At 41.6% G+C, this 18,825-nt stretch overlaps 1 protein-coding gene across 2 annotated transcripts in view; it reads left to right on the plus strand.

Annotated features, from left to right (window-relative positions):
• The window catches only part of LOC119546567, a 62,454-nt gene that overhangs the window by 41,882 nt on the left and 1,747 nt on the right, over positions 1-18,825 (plus strand). The window contains exons 3-5 of one of the 2 annotated variants that reach the window (XM_037852962.1): positions 6,759-6,960; positions 8,891-8,982; positions 9,208-9,318. In XM_037852962.1, coding sequence (XP_037708890.1) covers positions 6,825-6,960; positions 8,891-8,982; positions 9,208-9,318 — 339 coding nt within the window. In that variant the 5' untranslated portion in view covers positions 6,759-6,824. The remainder of the gene's footprint in view (positions 1-6,758; positions 6,961-8,890; positions 8,983-9,207; positions 9,319-18,825) is intronic. The other variant, XM_037852952.1, reaches the window with a different exon arrangement.

Raw genomic sequence — 18,825 nt, forward strand, 5'->3', positions numbered from 1 at the left:
ATGCTCCGTTTTTCTATTCCATCCAACTTCCGTCATTTGTTTGGCTCTCTCTTTAAAGCTTCTTCCTAGCTCCCCGCTGTTTTACCATTGGAGTTGCTGATGCTGCTTCTAATCTCCAGCTTCTACTTAACATTAAGCTTGCCTTTAACCAACACTTGCACACAAATCAAGTATACGCACTGGTGAACGGCGACTGACCAGCAATGTTTTAGTCACTCCCCGAAGGAAGCGAGCCATTTCCCAGCTCCCAACTCGCAGGCCGCCCCTTCCTGTTTATTCTTAAGCTGCCACTTAATCCAGCCACTTCATCCGCTCCACACCCATTCTATACCGTATACCCCCATACCATTCCCTTGGATAAACAGCCACGCCCCTTTTTTCTGGATTGGGTTTGCGTGCTCACCGGGCGACGGAATACTGGGAATACGGGTTATACGGAAAACGGTTACGGACTACGTTACGCATTTTTTTTTTGTTGCTCCGGGTTTCCTTATCGTCGTTTTTTTGTCGCTACCGTTTGCCCCTTAATTAAATATTAAATGCGCCTAATTGCGCATTTCATAACTCAGGCAACGGCAGGTAATTAATTATTTACGTTCAACTAAATTGAGCAGCACCAGGCACACGACTCACGCACAAACTTTCGGCGCCCCAGGCCACCGAAAAACAAATATGTATGGTATGGTAAAAAAAAAAAAAAAAATCGAGCCATGGATGGATTTAACCCATGTTTTTTCGGGGCTGGGGTAACATGTAAATTAATATGTCTGCGGCAGGCAAAAGCGAGATACATACATCTTAAAGAATAAGGAGGCCTTGGATCCGAAAACAGTTGAATTAACATGCGTGACTTTGATGTTGAAACTTAAACTAGACGACCCCGCGGGGCTTTTAATTATGCAAAACTCCAGAAGAAGCTAGAATAGTGCTATTCGTGCATAAAATGAACGACTGGCATGATTAGCTTTGGCATTTCGCACACAGATACACACGCACACAGGAAAGTCCCCCAAAAAACAATCCGAAAGCATCGAAATTAAAACCGAGAAATCACAGAGCTGCCCGTCCATTGTTCGGCCACAATTTGCACAACTTTTGGCAGCCAGTGGTTAGGAAACTTTCACATAGAATATAGAATACACACAGAGATAGTAGGGCCACTGCGAGGATGGGAACTTGCTCCAGAAACTATTTTCATAAATAGCGGCGACCAGCGCCAAATGCAAACAGAGTCCGTCGTCCCGACGTCTGGTCTCCTGGTTCGTCCTTCGGTGCCACGCCCTCTCTAGGACACCCTCCGCCCTCGAAATCACATCGGTAGCCATCGCCGCCGCCTTCTGGCCAAACTCCTGACAGCCGCCGGACAGCCGGCGTGAATCCTTTAAGTTTCTTTTGTTCGGAATGTACTAATGCCGGTTTTTCACTATGTGATTTATCGGTTTCGAGGTTCACAGTTCGAGTTTCAAATGCATTTTCCATGTTACCCGGCTCTGGGTCCGCTGTCAGGCTTTGGGACTCCGAGCTCGAGAGCGAGAGCAGCTACAACGAACTTCAAATGGCTTTGGGTTACCTCTCATTTCATTCCGGACTCCAGCGCATTCAAGCCCATCCTCGCGTGGGTGGCCAAACTATTTGGCCTTAAAATTGTCAACTCATCTCAACGAGAAGTACTTTTTGCCTGCAATAATAACTGAATGATAAAGTTTTCGTGCGAAAATGGTTGGGAACAAATTGGACACAAGTCGAATTTCAGCAAGTCAAATATTCTATAACATGAGCTTAAGTGAATGGTAGTAGCATTAAACGGCTAGGAGTTTGACTTTACATTTCCCAAATTGATATTATATTAAAGTTTTTTAAAGAACTCTAATACTAGTACTTTTAACTACTTCACACAGTTAGAATAAAATTGTTGAATCGAAGCAAAGTCAATATATATAAGCCAAGAAGCAATTATCGGCATAATCTTAAATTTGCGAGAATACTTTTAGCTTGAAAAACAAAATCGAGACTTCTTTCACCTTTAAAGCTTGAGAGTACTTTCGTCTTGAATTCAAGAACCTCTTTTCTTGTAAATCGGAGATCACGAAATTGAGAACATCTTAGTTTGCTTTACTGAATACCTGCTTGGTTTCTGTAATTTAATGTTAGCTAGTGCCAAAAGCTAATTAAAGGGTTATTCGAAATCATTTAAGCGATTAAATTGAACGTTCGCCGGCCAGATCTAATCACATTGGGGTTGCCACCTCACGGTTGAATGAATGGATATGGAGACTACAATCGACGTGCAGCGTCTAATTAAGGCTCTGAGGTTACGGTTGCCCAAGTCACAGTGACAAACCGCAATCGGCGTTTTGATTAAATATTGACCCGAAACGGACTCATGACCACGTCTTCGGCGGCTGGCTATCGCTCTGCTGTCTGCAAACAATTACGGCTAAATTCATTAGTGAGTCGTGCATAATTAAGGGAACCAGGGGACAGGAGGCGGTGGACAGGAGAACACGAGGCGTGACAACTCGATGGTGGGCAATCGCTTGCCTCTGAGGTTGGAGATACATAAAAGTGGTTGGTGGGGTAGCTCATGACTCGCATCCTCGGAGGAAGGAAAAAGACCGTTTGATCAGCTGTGGCATAAAAAAGAAATCAATGTCCTTGCAGGAAGTGCCTTGGCAATTTGCAATCCTTTGTGCCATTACACAAAGCTTCCGCCGTCTGTATCCTGGCAAATGGTCGTGCTCCCGGGCTCCTCGATCCTAGTTGGGTTTAGCCTGCAGCTAAGCGGTGCTGCAATCAAAGCGTGGCGTTAGTGCTCCAAACCAGCAGAAGCAGGAGCATTAATCCTTCATTGGCAATCAGGAACCTGTGATGAACTCCCTTTAGCCCCCCCACCACACCACCCAAAAAAAGCGGAAGTTGTAAAAACGCCAACGCCGCACAAAGCAAACATTGAAGGGTATTTTTGGGCCCCGACCCCATGGCTGGCGGCTTCCTTTCCAAAGAAGATGAGGGCTAACCAATGGCACGGAACCGATTATAGTATTCTGTATTTGGATTCTGGATTCAGATCCGACCCTGCGGGGCATTCGTCAAACGACGCATCAACCGAGGCAATTGTTTCGCCAAGTTTCTTTCTCGCTTTCGCTTTGTTCATTATGTACATTCAGCTCCCTTCAGTTTTTTTTATTTTCGTCTCGTTTCAATTCGTTTGTCCTTGGTCCTTGGAGCAGAGAGCAAAGGGGGTTTTATCCTCCCGGAGAGGAGGATGTGGCATAAACACTGATTGATTGATTAGAGGCTTGAGCAGGAGACGGCACAAGTGCTCCTCGACTCGCACGGGGCACTAAACCTAATGAGAAGCCCTCGAGCAAGTGTCGCATCAATCAAGGACGCATTTAATGCGTTATAAGTGTGTGCGTATGATGATAGCAACGATTTCTCTTGATTTGCGATTATTGTTTAGGTGTATATGCTTCGTCTGACAGCCGGCGATTAGCAAAGTGGATCAGCGAAATGAATGAGTTTCAGGCTCGACACAGCTGACTGAATCCTTTAAGTGGATCAGGCCTTAAAGCCATTCTGGTTCAGTTTCATTTTCATTTTCAGTTTCCCATTCAACAATGCCAATTTCCCTTGTGTCGACGTGGCCAGCTCAAGTGTCGGCGATTGGCATCATTGGGTCCGAAATCGATCCTAACTGGACATCCAGAGCAGAGCTTACCTGCTGCTGGCTCAGCATACTGGCCTGTCATGGCTTCCGCATTAGATACCGGTCAACAACCTCCTCTCCAATAACACCTTTTTTTCATACACTAAAAAAATGGACAGAATATGAGAAAAATGTTCTTCAAAACTAAATACAATGTGATTATTAGAGACTCAAGGTATTTTAAAAACCAAACTTTGTGTTTCTATACCCCAAATATTTTTATATGCAAGATCATAAATATTTATTTAAACTTCCTAAAAGAAAATTTAATTTAATATTCAGCGGTTTATTCCATAAAGAAACGATAAATTTCAAGTCATTAATTACAATTTTTAACTATAGAAAATGCAAAAAAAGTATTTAGTCATAAAACACCTATTTTCGATCTCTATTAACACTAAAAAGAGTTTTAATTCGAGTGTAGCTGTTATTACACAAATACCAATAGACTCTTTTGTGCCAACTATTTCATGTCATTCCGGAAAATCATATCAATTGGCTCGGCCACTGGTTTTCAACAGTCAGCATGATGGTTATACAGATGGGTTGCTGACGTGTCTGCGATTCCCCACCTATCCCATCCCATCCAATTCAACTTCATCGATATACCCACGTAGAAATACTTTTGCCCCCCCCCTCTATCATCTAACGCTTTCCGTAGCCCAATTCGTGACTGAGTCTGTTGCCCCCCTGGCAAAGTGCTCATTATCAGCTGAAATGTTGTCAATTACGGATTTTCGTTTGTTTTGTTTTGATTTGACTTTCAATTGAATTTCTCCTCGGAATTTGAATATCCGGCATTGTCCTTTGTCCTTGGCATCGTTGCCATCGTCACGAGCGGTTGCCTTCCCAAGAATCCAAATCCCCCCCAGCTCTCGGTTTTCCCATTTCCCATTAAGCTGAGCGCCCTTTTCAAAGCTCACTGCTTATGATGAGCTGGGCTCTTATTGGTAAACTGCAAACTTTGTACATAAAAAATTAATTTGATTATTTTTCCCCAGCGCTTAGATTTGCGTTAATGACGCCATAATCAACTGTTTTATAGCACTTTAAAAAAAGTTAATCCAGCACATATACATGCACTGGACATTTTATTAAGCTTAAGCTGTAACTTTTTTAATTACACCGCTGAAGGGAAAAATGTTGTTGCCACTTGGAGAGCGCAAAATAATTTGTTAATTTACGCTGTTTATTACGATCTACGGACCTCGGTTGCTTTTCCAGGAAAAAGCCAACAAAGCACATACATTAAATCAAATTATTCAATCTTATTTAACCCTCCAGAGAACACGAGGCGGTTCTGTTCGGGGCTAGTACTTTGCTATGCGTAGAAATTTCAATTAAAATCATAATGAAATATTTGAAAATTTGTTTTTATCAAATTTGAGCCGGACTACAAAATTTGTGAATTCCTTATGGCGGAGAACACAAAGACAATGGCCAGCAACAAAGGGTATGCCGGGGATGGAGAATTAGTTGGGCAGGATATCAGACCCACAGCCAGCCAGGCAACCGCAAAATAATTTCCTTTAGTGCCCCGAAAACAAAAAGGCTATTAGTCAGAGAAAGCCTGCTGCTGCTCCTGGGCCTGGGCCAGGATAGGGCCTTCCAAGCAATAACACCGAAACATTAAAGTTCAAAATGATGACCCGAACATAATCGACTTGCCTACAATAATATTTAAATTTAATTTAAATGCTCACATGAGGGCATTTAACAGAGTCGATCCGGAAAACCCGCAAGCAAACAAATCGATGAGGATGTCTCTCAATCTGCCGGACAATTTGCAAAACGATATGCTCGAAATGGGGAAGGTCGTTGGGCATGCAAAATGCAAAGGCAACACTTCTTCGCCCTGCGTCCTTCGTCCTTCATCCTTGGTCCTTCATCCTGGGGGTGTGTAGGTTAATGCGTTTGTTGTTTTTGCGACAGAAGGACTACGACTACGACGACGATAACTTTGAGTCGCATGCTTAAAAGCACAAAATGATTGGAAGAGCACCCCGGTCCATCCACTCTAATGGCATTTTATTGCTGGGTTTTGAACCTCTCTATCTCTCTCACTGGTCCTCTGTTTATTTCGGGGGATTGCTGTTCAAAATTAGTAGCAAAACGCTATGCGCACCCGACCTTAAGACGAAGAACGTTCAGTTGGGTGCAGTAAATGACAAATAAGCCCCGACCCAGGCTTACGTGCTTAGGGCGACTTGAGTTAATGCGTTGATATGATGATATCATTATCAAAATATCCTCATCTGAACGTAGCATCTATAAGCTGCACTGTTTGCCTGCGGACCATTTGTAACTTTTGACCATTAGCTTCTGTTTTTGCGGCCAAATGGAAGCCAAACAATTGGTCTTGCTGATTTTGTGGTCTAATTGATACAAGAAGCAGACGTCTTGTCCTGTCAGCCAAGTTACAAATGCAACCAGCAACTGACAATTGTTTTCAATGTTTTGGTCAGCAGCTCCCCGGCGCTTCCTTCTCCTCCAGAACGCTCCTCAACGGTCCACATCCAATCTATTTCAGTTGTCAGAGACACACACAATCTCCTGAATACAGCCGAATACAGCCCCCAGCTGTCAATCAGTGGGTGTTCTGATGCATCCGTCTGGTCTGGTCTGGAATGGCTTGGTTTGGGCGTACGCTGCGTATGCTTAATGCCATTTGGCTCACACACACGCAGAGGATGCCTGTTGTATGCTGTTTAGTTAAAGGTTTTTGTCTTGTTTCAAACTTTTTAAGCACGTCGAGCTGTTGAAACTTACGGACGCGTGTCATTGAAAGCCTTACAAAAGTTGTCAAACGGGAAACGGGGACATAGGATGTACCATATAGTACCGGGGCTTCACATAGAAACAAAGAGCACTAAGATAGAGGATAAATAGACTGAAGATGGGACTAGATGGAAGAGCAACATTTCAATTTGCTGCTACTGCTGAAACTTTGACAAGTAGCCAGCCAGTTATCAATAAGCCTGAGAGCATCATCTCAAATATGATTATACTGTGCTTCAAACTTTTTCTCATGCACTGCAACTCTTTTCAGCAGCAGCAGCAGCAGCAGCATCAGCATCAGCAGCAGATATTGCGACTGTAGCGGCAACAAACAGACATGGCCAGCAAAAGGATCCGGCCAGAGGGAGGCGAAGGACGAAGGATGAGCAACGCCAGCCGACCGGGAGCCTTGCATACGGCATTCAATATGCTGGCGTTGAGCTGGATTATAATCTCAGAGTTATTGCTCAGTGGTAAGTGTTCAAAAGACCCATATATAAATGGCATATTGCTGGGTTTCCGCCGCCTTTTCCCCATCCTTTTGGCCAGTCTGTCATGTTAAACAAGCTGAATTTATTATGCCAACTGCGTGTTGCGGGGGCGCGGTTAAAATTGATTATTTAATCTACCAAATAACTGTTTATATTATGCACTGACTCACCCAATGACCAACCATATCGACCAGACCATTTCGACCAACTCTTCCGCCGACCTACAGTTCGGTGAAGTAGTCAATTTATTAAATGCCCCGGGAGTCGGCGAGCACTGGCCTTTGATTAATATTGGTTTGTTCAATTAAAGTTGCCATAATTTGGCCAACCACATGCCTGTCACTCCACTTGTTTCCGTCGCTCCCTCGGATCTCGATCCCACAAATCGATGAAAAGTTTTCGAATGACATGTGTGAACCGCTGCGGGGACAGTTCATTTATTGAACACAACTACCCTTCGAGGCTGAAAGGTGGCATATTTATTACGGGCTTTTATGTGACAGGATAAGAAGGATATGTATTGCAAAGTATCAGAAATTTAAAACATTTTCATTTTAATCAAGTACCGGCACTTAATCAAATACTGGTTTTGTTTAACATATATGGATAAGATCTTTTTATATTAACTAATCATTTTGTACAAATTATGATCAATAGATGATGATGAACAATATGAAAATATTTAAATACTTTTTAAAAACAGTGTTTTTAGAAATAACATCAAAGTAGCCTGTACAAATTACTAGATAACCGTAACTAACAGTAAAGTATGGTACAACTTTTTGTTCAGTGTAAAAAGTCAGCCATTACATATTTATGTATGTATTCCATATGTATGTATGTTTTGGACGTACCTGTGCGTGGTGATTTCGCAATTTGTAGGTCCAAGATCTAAAAATAGGACTTCAGAAACGTTTTTTAGCTTTCCAAATTTGCTTATTGCCCAATTATCAGAAAACAATATTGCTAGCAACATCTGCGAGAAGATAAGTACAACGGAAACACATAACTTTTGTCTTATTGTACATGTTTATCACGGCTTGCGATTTCACAACGAAGAAGAAGAACACAGCCGATATCCAGGGCTGCAACATTAAATATGCGATCGGCCTATCGATATATCGTTAAGTCACGATATTTTTCGATGGTTGTTCTGATCACGGTTTTCATGTATTTAAATAATTGGTTTCAAAAAGTTCAAAGTTAGTTATAATCATTATAACTTTCTTTACTGTTCAGTTAACTTTAATGTTTTTCCAAAACAACTTGCCGCATTGCCTGCTTTAAAAAAATGGCATGAAAAGATAAATTACTCTCTTTAATCGTTTTAAAAACCATTTAATTTGAATTGCATATCCCGATAGCAGAAATAACACTTTCAGCTCTTCACTTAAATTAATTTTACACGCCGTGCTTATGCCATAATCATATTGGCATATCTCTTTAGTGGCATTTATTTAAATTTCCAATTGATTCGAATGAGCCATGTTTAATGTAGATAATTGCGGCAACTCGTGTTTAATTCCGCAATTCACCGAGTGCCAAATGAAAGGGGCGAAACGAAATCGAAACGAAATGGAATAAAATAAATAAATTGCATTAAATGCAAGTCAAATTTGGGCCGAGCCCCTCGACTTTGTCATAAATTAACATGCAAGTGGAGTTCCCAGTAGTTCAGCGACGGATCCCTTTCCTTTGCCGCCTGGTTGGGTAATTGGGTTTTATTTTTGCCCTTTTTTATTTTTATTTTTTATACCGACCATCTCCCTTTTTACCCTCGTTGGCCTGGACATAATCGAATTCGTCTGGTTGCGTATGCGCCATGTGGGACTCGTCACTCGGAGGGCTCTACGATTAAACGACTTTTGGGTCATATCCTTTAGCATTAATGTTTGCCATCGCACTCTTTCAGTCCACTGCCTGAAGGATCTGAAGATATTTGTGCCGGAGGCCGTCCTCATGGGAAATGCAGCGACATTGTCTTGTCAATACGATTTGGAGCAGGTAAGCGTCACTTCCTCGAGGAAAAGCAGCGGTGGTAACAATACGGATGCGAAGGATATTGTCGTCGGCGGCATGCTTAATTATTATAATTACTTGCACTTTGTCTTGGCGCCGCCGTCGCCTATTGTCCTTGCTGCTCCTGCAGCTGCTCCAGATCCTCCTGCAACTCCTCACTTTCCACTCAGGCTTTTCATTAACGCATTTTCCTTCCGTTCTCCTCCGCAGGCGGCGCTCTACGCGGTACGCTGGTACTTCGGACAGGAAGAGTTCTACCGCTACGTTCCCCGCGAGGCCAAGCCCACATTTGTCTTCGCCGTCGCCGGCATTAATGTTGATGTAAGTTAAATTAAGCATGGGATCGCACAATGTGCACAAACTGCTCCTTTTTCCAGCTATTAAGAGAGATACTACTTGGGTTTCAGTATATTCGCATGGTATCAGAACGAATTCGGTTCCATTTTATCAATTCCTTGATTTCCTTTTTAAGGATAGGGATCTTATCATTATCTAGAAAAAAATATAAAGGTTCGACTGTCTGTACTGTAACCTCGAAATAAAAATAAAAAACGATACAAATCATGTTAAGAAATAATCCCTAGAGAATTTGAATACACCCAATAGCAAAAAATTCGATATGCAATTTCAAAACCTCCAAATATATTTTTAGTAAAAACCTTTTCAACGAAGCTAGTTAATAAACATTTTAGATATATCTTTTAACTATGTATTTAAAAAAAATATCCGTATCTTCCTACAATTAACCTTTGATATATGCTGTAAAGAACTGTAGGAATTATTTACAATTTTTTAAATTAAATCAGTACTTGGTATCTCTAGTTGGGGGTCTCGATTACACATATTTCTCCATTTTTTTAAAATCTTTTTTTCTCCCCTATTGTCGGCTTAATGGACAAATCACTGAAGCAGCAGGGCATGTGTTTCGTTCGGGCCGAGTTTGCATTTCAACAAATGCAAAATGGGAAAGCATTCAAATGTTGTGCAAATATTTAAATGCGGACAATGCCGGGGCTCTTGCCTCGGGCAGTTGCAGTTGCAGTTGCCGCTAGCATCTTGCCGCCTCTTTCGGTGTCACCCATTTTATTTCTATTGCTGTGCAATATTTGTTCACTTTTATTTACAATATTCGGTGGTGTTTTGCATTTACAAGTGTGCATGTGTTGTCTGTGTATGAAATATTCCGCTCTACAATTTGGAAAGTGCCACCACACACACACACACACGAAACTGGCTGAAATATTGCTAAAAGTGCAAAATAGTTTATGGCGCGGCTGCTGGCAAACAAAACAAACAAATAAACAAACAAGTCAGGCGGGTCCAGCAGCAAGGAGCAGAGGATAGAATAACCCACCTAGTACCTCGTGGCGAAAAATGCCCGGCATTCGCTTTCCCATGCTGCACTCATTAATAAAAACAACAGCCGCAAAAGTAAGCGATAAATTATTCGCCCAGAGTCCGGCGTGAAAAGTGGCGAAATTTTTCCGACACCATTTAAAAATCACCGTTCTTCTTCATCTGTCTTGGAAAATTCATGGGGTGGCAAGATGGGTTTTAAAATAAGAGTGGTTTGTATATGCTACTACACATGGTCATTTTATTATGAGAAAATATCAGAGCACCTATATATAAATATTTAAAAAATGTATACTTCAATCTTCATTTAAAATATCTTATATTTTAAAAAACATTTTACTTTGTATTTTATATTTAAGAAATTTTCCAACGTTTAAAAGATACTTTGCAAAATTTTTGATTTAAATAAACCTTAGATTGGACCAAAACTTTGACATAAAATCAAAACTTAAAAAATAAAAAAGTGTATACACACTCCAAATAAAATAAATACACATGCAAGCTCTTAAAAATACAAAGTTTTGTTCAATACTAGCTTCTATTCTGCCTCTAAAACCCAAGATAATATATATTTAAATTAAAAACCCGATAACATCTGCTTTCTGCTGCTAGCTGATCAAGTACTGGTATTTAAATAGCCAGTCGGTGTTGAAACAGCGTCAATTTCCGAGGGCTGTGAAAAACGAATCGATTGTCGTATAATCATAAATAAATAAAATTGAATTTACGATGAAAAATTCGTGTGGACGAAATATAAATTGAAAACTCATTCGTCCGCACATAAAACTGCAAACTCATTTACAAACACTTCGGGCCACATTTTTCAAATGCGCCGAAAGGGGAACCGTTAAATAATCATAAATAATGGCATAAAGCGAGGGCGAAATGATGGAGTAATGTTTGTTTTATTTAAGCGAAACAAAGCAATTGAGGGGGGGGGGGGTGGTTTTGGAGGGTTGCTCCATAGAAATAATTTGGCCCCGACTTCCGTTTCCTGTCTGCCGCCATCATTCCAGCAATATCTATTGGTCTTTTGGCCATCGCCATTTGGCCATTCCGACTGTGTCGATAATGGCGTACTGGCCACATCAATCAGCGTGGACTTGATTAATTTGCTTTGATTGTGTCTTTAATTTGCACTCCCAGTGCAGTGTGGCCGAAACAAAAGGAGAGGCATAAGAGAATAAAATGGAATAAGCCGAAATACGACCAAATAAAAGGGAATAAAATACAAATAAAGCAAAGTAGCCCTTGCTCGGATGTTAATTTGCCACTAATTAGCATTCAAAGGCATTTTTGCACTAATTAAATATTTCGATTGCAGCATCGAAGGTCCTTGGAGCTTTGTGGGCGTGGCTGTGGGCTGTGGGCAGTGGGCGTGGCAGTGGCGTGTTAATTATTTCCCGATCTACTTCCCTTTCGCCCCAAACCGATTTTTATTTGGCCTTACATCGCCAGCGAATTGGAAACTATTCAAAAACACACACAAGCACACAAACAAACCACCAATGGCATTGAGGTTAATGTGAAAATTTTTGTAGCCTACTTATGGCTGCCGCTGCCGCTGCTGCAGATGGAAACTCATTTTAATTTGAGCAAATTTCCACTCCACTCCCGAGCAGCAGGAAAAACTGCTTGAGACGCAATCAGCCGTGAACCGCAGAAGGTGAAAAGCGTAAGAAAAGATGGGAAATCCGAAGAGAGTGGAGCCGGGGCCTTTGGTCGATTGCATAATGCAAATGATTTAGCCAGCGTGCTCGCTGTGCAATTAAGTTTGAAGGTTGGCCGTAGTTTTTAGACCCCCCCCCCCCCCCCCCCCCCCAACGATGATGATGCCCCATGTGAAAAGGTGGCTTTTGAAAAGTGCAAAAGTGCAAAAACTAAATAGTAAAAAAAAGGAAAATAGCACTCTACACCACGGGGCAGCAACAAATCGAAATGAGGCGCCACCAGCTGTGTTCTCCAACTTAAATTGATAGTTGCCGGCACACTAACGAAGGCAAACGTCAAAGGCCAGGCCACAAATGGAAATGGAATTTTTAAGTTATGCCAAGGCAAGTGGGCCAAATGAGGGGGAGCGGTGGTGAATACTAGATGGTGAATACTGGATGGTGATAGCGTAGCCAGCTACGAAATTGTGGCAAGTGCCTTAATTGAGATTAAAACATTATAACTTGACTTGTTTTACTTTTGCTAAATCATTTCAAACAGCTAAACACGCTTAATGAGAAAAGTTCCGGCCGTGCCAAGTTGTCGGCCATTATGCATATGCATATGTGTGTGTTTTAGGGGGAGGGGGCTGTCGAGTATGTGTGCGAGGTGTGGGCGTGGCGCATAAAGCATCGGGCACTTGAAAGGCAGCTGCAGCTGCCGCTGACATCCAAAGGCACTAGAGGCTGGGGGCGTGGCCGACCAGAGTGCACTCGTGTCGTCCACTTGAGCGTTATTGGAATGTAAATGTATGCATATTAAGGCGGTGGGCAGGAAGTCACCGCCGAGTCGCGTCGTCAAAACTTCAAAAGTCATTCAGCAAGGCAAAGCAACAGCCACGCCTCCCGCCCCCCATGCATGACACTTGACAAAAAATTATTATTCAAGAAATATTCGGTATTTTCAAAGGTCCATGGGGTTTTTATAAAATAAATTTTGTGTGAAAAAAATAATACAAATTATTTCTTCTGTTTACAAAAAATGTGTGTTGATCCAATTAGCTTTATAAATATTATTTTCGATTTAATAAAGATTGCAATAATTGTTTGTGATTAAAAAAAACTTTGTTATCGAATTAATAATAATTTCACTCCAATACGTAATGTTTTTTATATATACACATTTATTTACCTTTAAAGAAGTTTGTTTTTAATGTATTTTTAATATATTTAAAGAGCTTAAGGAGTTTTTGCCATTTTTCAAGAGAACAAAATATTTAAGAAATTGAAAAGTCAGGATTGATTTCAATATTTGATTTATAGCTTCTTAAATTATAATGTGTTTTGTAAAATTAAATTTAAGTCTGAAACAAATTATGATGTTCAGAGATTAAGTTCTTAAATCTATTAAAAATTTATAACTAAAATCATCATTTATTTAAATTAATTTATATTAGGCCTTCTAAATAAAAATGTTTTTCTCTTTTTTTACTTGGACCTGCCTAATGGTTATTTTTTCCCCGAGTGCAGTACTTTACTCATGTCAACGGGGACAACAGCGAAAAAAAGTGAATATATAGAAGCGAAAAAGGGGGAAATAAACAGGAAAACCATCATGTTAAATGTAATTATATTTTTAATTTAGACACAGCGCTCGCTTCGCTGGCAATCTTCAATTAAAAACACAATTACCAGGACCGCCCGCTGAACGGGTTGAGGGTCATCCGAAAAGGGGGGGCGTGGCAGGTCAGGGATAGGGATGCTGAGCGGGACAGGAATAGGATATGCCAAGTGCTCCGAAGTTTTGCGGCTTATTCATTGTCCGCCACAACAATAAAATTGCCCAGCAAGCAGCCAGTCGAAAGGCCTCTTGCCAGTGTCTCTGTACCAGTGAAACCCCCTCCCCCCGATTTTCCTCCGAATTTTCCCGCTTTTCCAGCAGCGGAGATTCCTGAAATTTGCGCCCCGAAAACTTTTTGCACACTGTCAACACGGAAGGAATTATTCCGCATTAAGTTTGCGGTAATGGCAGCGTCAGTCGTCCTCCAACACACTCAGACTCACACACACACACTCAACCAGTGTCCTTTTGGCTTTTGGCCGAATGTCCTGGCCGCCGGCGCGTTTGCTTTTAACATTGTTAATAACCCGACACGCCTCGCATTTATGCACAGCAATGTGCGCTTAAAATTAATGCACTTGCCACTGGGAAATTTCGGCGGCGGTCTAGAAGGGAAAACTGGCGACAGAAGTGACCAAAAAAGTTGGTCGGTCCAGGGAGCCTCGTAGTCTATGGTCTATGGTCTACCATTTGAATGTTCTCCCAAGGGCTTCCTCTTTTTTGGGTGTGCTTCTTTAGGCAGTTGTTAATTAGATGCACTAGACTGGAGAGGAGGGAGGGGGAGGGATTTAAGTGGTCAAAGGGTAAGGGTTTAATTTTTTTTAAGCTGATCCATGCAAGCTTTTAAAGTCTAAGTGAGTTGGATTCAATATTGCAAGGTGGAAGTAGTTTATTAAATATTTAAAGCAGTTTCCTAAGTTTCTATAAGAAGTATTATTTGTACATTAGTCCCTCAAACCTAACAAGCTTTTCTTTAACCCTTTTAAATAAATAAATAAATTTAGATGTAATATTTCAGGTGCAAGAAATTGTAAGAAAATCCAAATTTTTATATATTTGTGTATGAAAACTCTTAATTTTTAATATGTTTAACCTTTTTGCTTGCTTTTCCGTTTTCAATTATGCTAAAAATTTGAACAAGATTTTATGTACATAAGTTCTAAAAAAAAGTAAATAAAATTGATGGCATGATTAGGTATTTACCAGTTGTTCTTTTATTAAGAGTTAAAGATACTTTACCTTCTTTGATGTTCTTAAAAGTACAAATGCGCTTTAGAAAGGGGAAAAACAATGTTGCTAAGGTGTTTAATACCTTGGAAAAATACCTTACATCTACCTATTTATTTTTTCCACGCCCATGCGACTTTAATCCTAATACCCTGAAAGCTCTCCCCCTATTTGAGAGTTCACTTCAATTTCCATTAACAACTCAAGCCAGTCACATGCAGGTATTTTCCCCGGCCATTTTCCCTTAGCCAGTCCCATTTTATTTTACCCTGTTGTTGTTTACGCCGTGGTGGCGGCCTTGGCTGGAAAATGGCTGTGTGACAAATGGCAACAAATAAACATAATAAATAAAAATGCGAGTTGGGAAATGCATTCGTGAAGTGTGCAGCTCCCCGGAATCGCAGGGTGTAACTAGCTGGGTCCGTCGTCCTGCGAAAGTCCCCCTGTCCAAAGGCCGCCGAATGGCATTGGTTGGGTGGTTTTCGGTGGGTGGGGTGGCTTAGTGGGTGGTTGGATGGAGGTGGGTTGCTTTCACATTGGCGTGCTGTTGTCTGCTGCCTGCTCGCCAACAATGAGCACAATAAAAAGCCATGCATTTTCCAAACACCAAAAATTGTTCATAGCAACTGCTCTGGCAGCAGAAGAAGAATAACAACCGCACCGGAAACATCTCATTCACTAAATTTGTGGTCGGTTTTTGCCAAGCGTTAGGCAGTCGAAGTTGTGAAATGCCAAAGGCAAAACGGGAAAATTCGCAAAAGTGGGTGGCTTGGGTGTGTGGAGTGTGTGGTGTGGTTCGGGGAAAGTGGATAGTGGAAAGTAGAAGCCGTTAGTTACAACAATGCTCGAGGCAACGGAAATTCGGCATGACATAATACGTGCACATGTGAGTGCGCCAGTGTGTGTGGAATAGGAGTGTGTGGTTGTGTGGCCGCGACTTGAGTTGATACAGCAATAATTCATAAAGTGTTGCATGCAAACGAGGATGCTGCAGCTGAGCCAGGCTCACACAGATACTCCTTATGTGCGCGCATGTGTGTGTGCGTGTGCCGCATGCGACAGCGTTGGCAAAATTAAAATTGCTGCACAACAAACAGCGGAAACTCAGCGAGGAGCCGGCATTCGCAGGCGAAAAGAAAACGGAAAATGGCTGTGGGGAAAGCGGGGAAAATTGTGAGGAGGGGGGGGGGGGGGGAGGGGCAGAGGCAGCGGCAGCGGCACTGCAATGAAATTCATTGTATTCTTACAACTCGACGACTCTGGCAGCTCAGCTCAGCCGGGCCGAGAGCTTTTTTGCCGTAAAGTTATTATTTCATAAAGCCAGAATTATTGAAACAATACTTTACTCTCACACATGGGTTGAAGGGGTGTTTTGGTGCGCGTGTGTTTGTGTGGAAAATGAGGGGAAAACGGGAAAACGAGAAAACTCCTGTGTGTGTTTGGCATGCAAAATTACGCTTTAGTGGCATCATTTCTTTCTTTTTTTTTCTCTCATGCCAGAAACTTGCAGCTGCGGCTGCTAAGGCAATATAAAATATAAATAGAAATTAAAAGCCAACAAATAAAAATAAATAAAAAAGGGGAAACGGAGTGGGCCGAGTTGGCCACCGAAAAAAAAAGAAATGAAATAAATAAATAACTTTTCACGACAAACGCAACTTGAGTTGAGTTTTCCCTGCCTTTTTTCTCCTTGTTGTTGACTGCCCGGAGGAGCAGTTACAAAATGGCAAACTAAAAGGATATGTGCGGGTGTGTGTGTGTGCAAGTCGGCTGGGCATATCATTCCTCAAAATGGCAGACATTTGCGTTTGTTTGGCGCGCTTCCTGGCGCTGCCACTTCCGCTTCCGCCGCAAAGAGCCACCGAGAGTACGGAGTGGCAACAAATAAAGTCACATGCAATTAAATAAATATGACAGTCACAGCGGCCCAGGACAACAAGAAAAATCCCAGCCACAGTTGAAGCAGTTGAATAAATAAAACCCGGCAGGAACAACTTTTCCGTATATGTTTGATTACATAATTAGTGTCATTTAATTAGACGGGGGGTCGAAAGCCCCTCGGGCGCAGTGAAAGCAAGAAGCCACCGTGTCTGAGTGCACAGCAAAATATAAGTAGAAAGTTTTCAAAATGTTCTGGATTGTTTCAGTATCATAAGCATTCGATTTCCTACGTTTATTTATTGGTTGAAGTTTATAAATCTTACTGGAATAGGATGTGAAAAAAGTTATTTCCTGTATAATCCTATATCTTACTATTAGTATAGTAAAACATTAAAATATAAAATGTAACTAAAATATATAGAAATTTATTGCTAGTTGCTATTAAGCTTTTATTGACCACACCCCTGCAAAAAAAAAGTCTTTGATTTTCCAGATTTTTGTAAATCGCAAGAAACTTTCAAGAAATCACCTAGAAATGATAATTACATATGCGAATCATAAAATGGTTTTAAAAAACACAAAATAGCTGATATAATATTTTTCCATATATAATTTTAGGTCTTTGTTCAAGGATTTGTTTGATGCAAGCTTAAATGGCGTGGCTTAAATATTTATTTCAAAACTATTTCGGTGGCAGGACCGGCACTCATAACTCATGTAAACCAATGCAAAATCATAATGTATCTCTCTGGCACAGTGCACATTATTCATGGCCCCCCAGAACCACGCCCCCTTTATGCATATAGAGAACCTTATCAATACGTTTCGCATTTGTTTTCATTTTACGATTGCGTAACGAGATCAGCGTCGACAAATCCGAAAGCCACTAAAACCACAGCTCGCCAGGGGCCACGGAGCAGCCATTCCATGGCCAATATGCCAATTGGCAACCGCCAGTAAACAGGGTATCTGAACCAGAAAAGGGGGGGAAATACCAGAAGGTTCGTTGTAGGTGCCTGGCGGGCCTTATCGACGGCGTTATCTGCGAATGAACTGGCACAACTAGCTGGAAAGAAAACAACAAACTAAATAGGAAAAGCCAGGCCAAGCCGAGCAATGCGCCAAAGTGTTGAAACAATCGTAAAAAGCTGTTGTTTGCCATGGGGCACTAGAAAGGATAAAGGATGGGGCAGGAATGCTGGGTTGCATGGTGGATGTTGTGGGTGGATGTGGGGATAGGATATGTGCCAATAGCTATAGGACCGACCAACAGCAGCAGCCATGCCGGGATTAGTACAGATGCAAATGAACAAAGCGATGGCAACGTTCGCGCTCTGGCTTTGGTGGCATATGCAAAACTCGAATGCGAATGGGTTGTTCGCTGTTCTCATCGCTGCTGCCTGAACTTAAATACAAAAGGCCAGGACTGCGATAAAAGGACCGACCCACACACAAGCACACACTGGTAGGTAATCGCGAGTGGTTCGCTGCTGAAGTGGATTTTGAGTAGGATATTGCACAACTGTTTGCCAAGTGGCAAGCGCTTGCTGGCAATTAACAGAATATGCTAAACTGCGACAACGAGAGCGGCTCAAAAACCAAGTGGTTTCGAATCTGGAATACCCTGCCAACGGCTCCGGTAGCAGTGGTTTTGCCCAGCCAGCCAACCCATAGGGTTCAGCATACCCCATACAATCGGAATTTGGCTTTTGGTACTTACTCATGCCCTGCTGATTACCAACAAATGCGTCGCCTGCGCTTTTCATGCCACTCATGTGGGGGAATGCATTTTTTGGGGACGGCTATCCCCATCGACCATCCCGAAACGGAACCTGCTGAAATGAAATAAGGAGTTGAACTCGATTCGGATATTAGCAGTGCCAGTGACGCAATTTCATTGGCTTTTCACTGGGAAAAGCGATTTTGGTATCCACAACAATGGTAATCACAAAAGTTGATATCAGAACTTTTGTATGTTGAAGGTGCAATCGTCTTAAAACTAAAAAAAATGTGTATTGCCTTTTTAAGTGGAAACACTTCCCTTCATTTATATGCTAAGAAATTTTAATAATAATATATTAAGGCGGAATAATA

This window comes from Drosophila subpulchrella, chromosome 3R, assembly GCF_014743375.2.
Source record: "Drosophila subpulchrella strain 33 F10 #4 breed RU33 chromosome 3R, RU_Dsub_v1.1 Primary Assembly, whole genome shotgun sequence".
Classification (NCBI taxonomy): domain Eukaryota; kingdom Metazoa; phylum Arthropoda; class Insecta; order Diptera; family Drosophilidae; genus Drosophila; species Drosophila subpulchrella.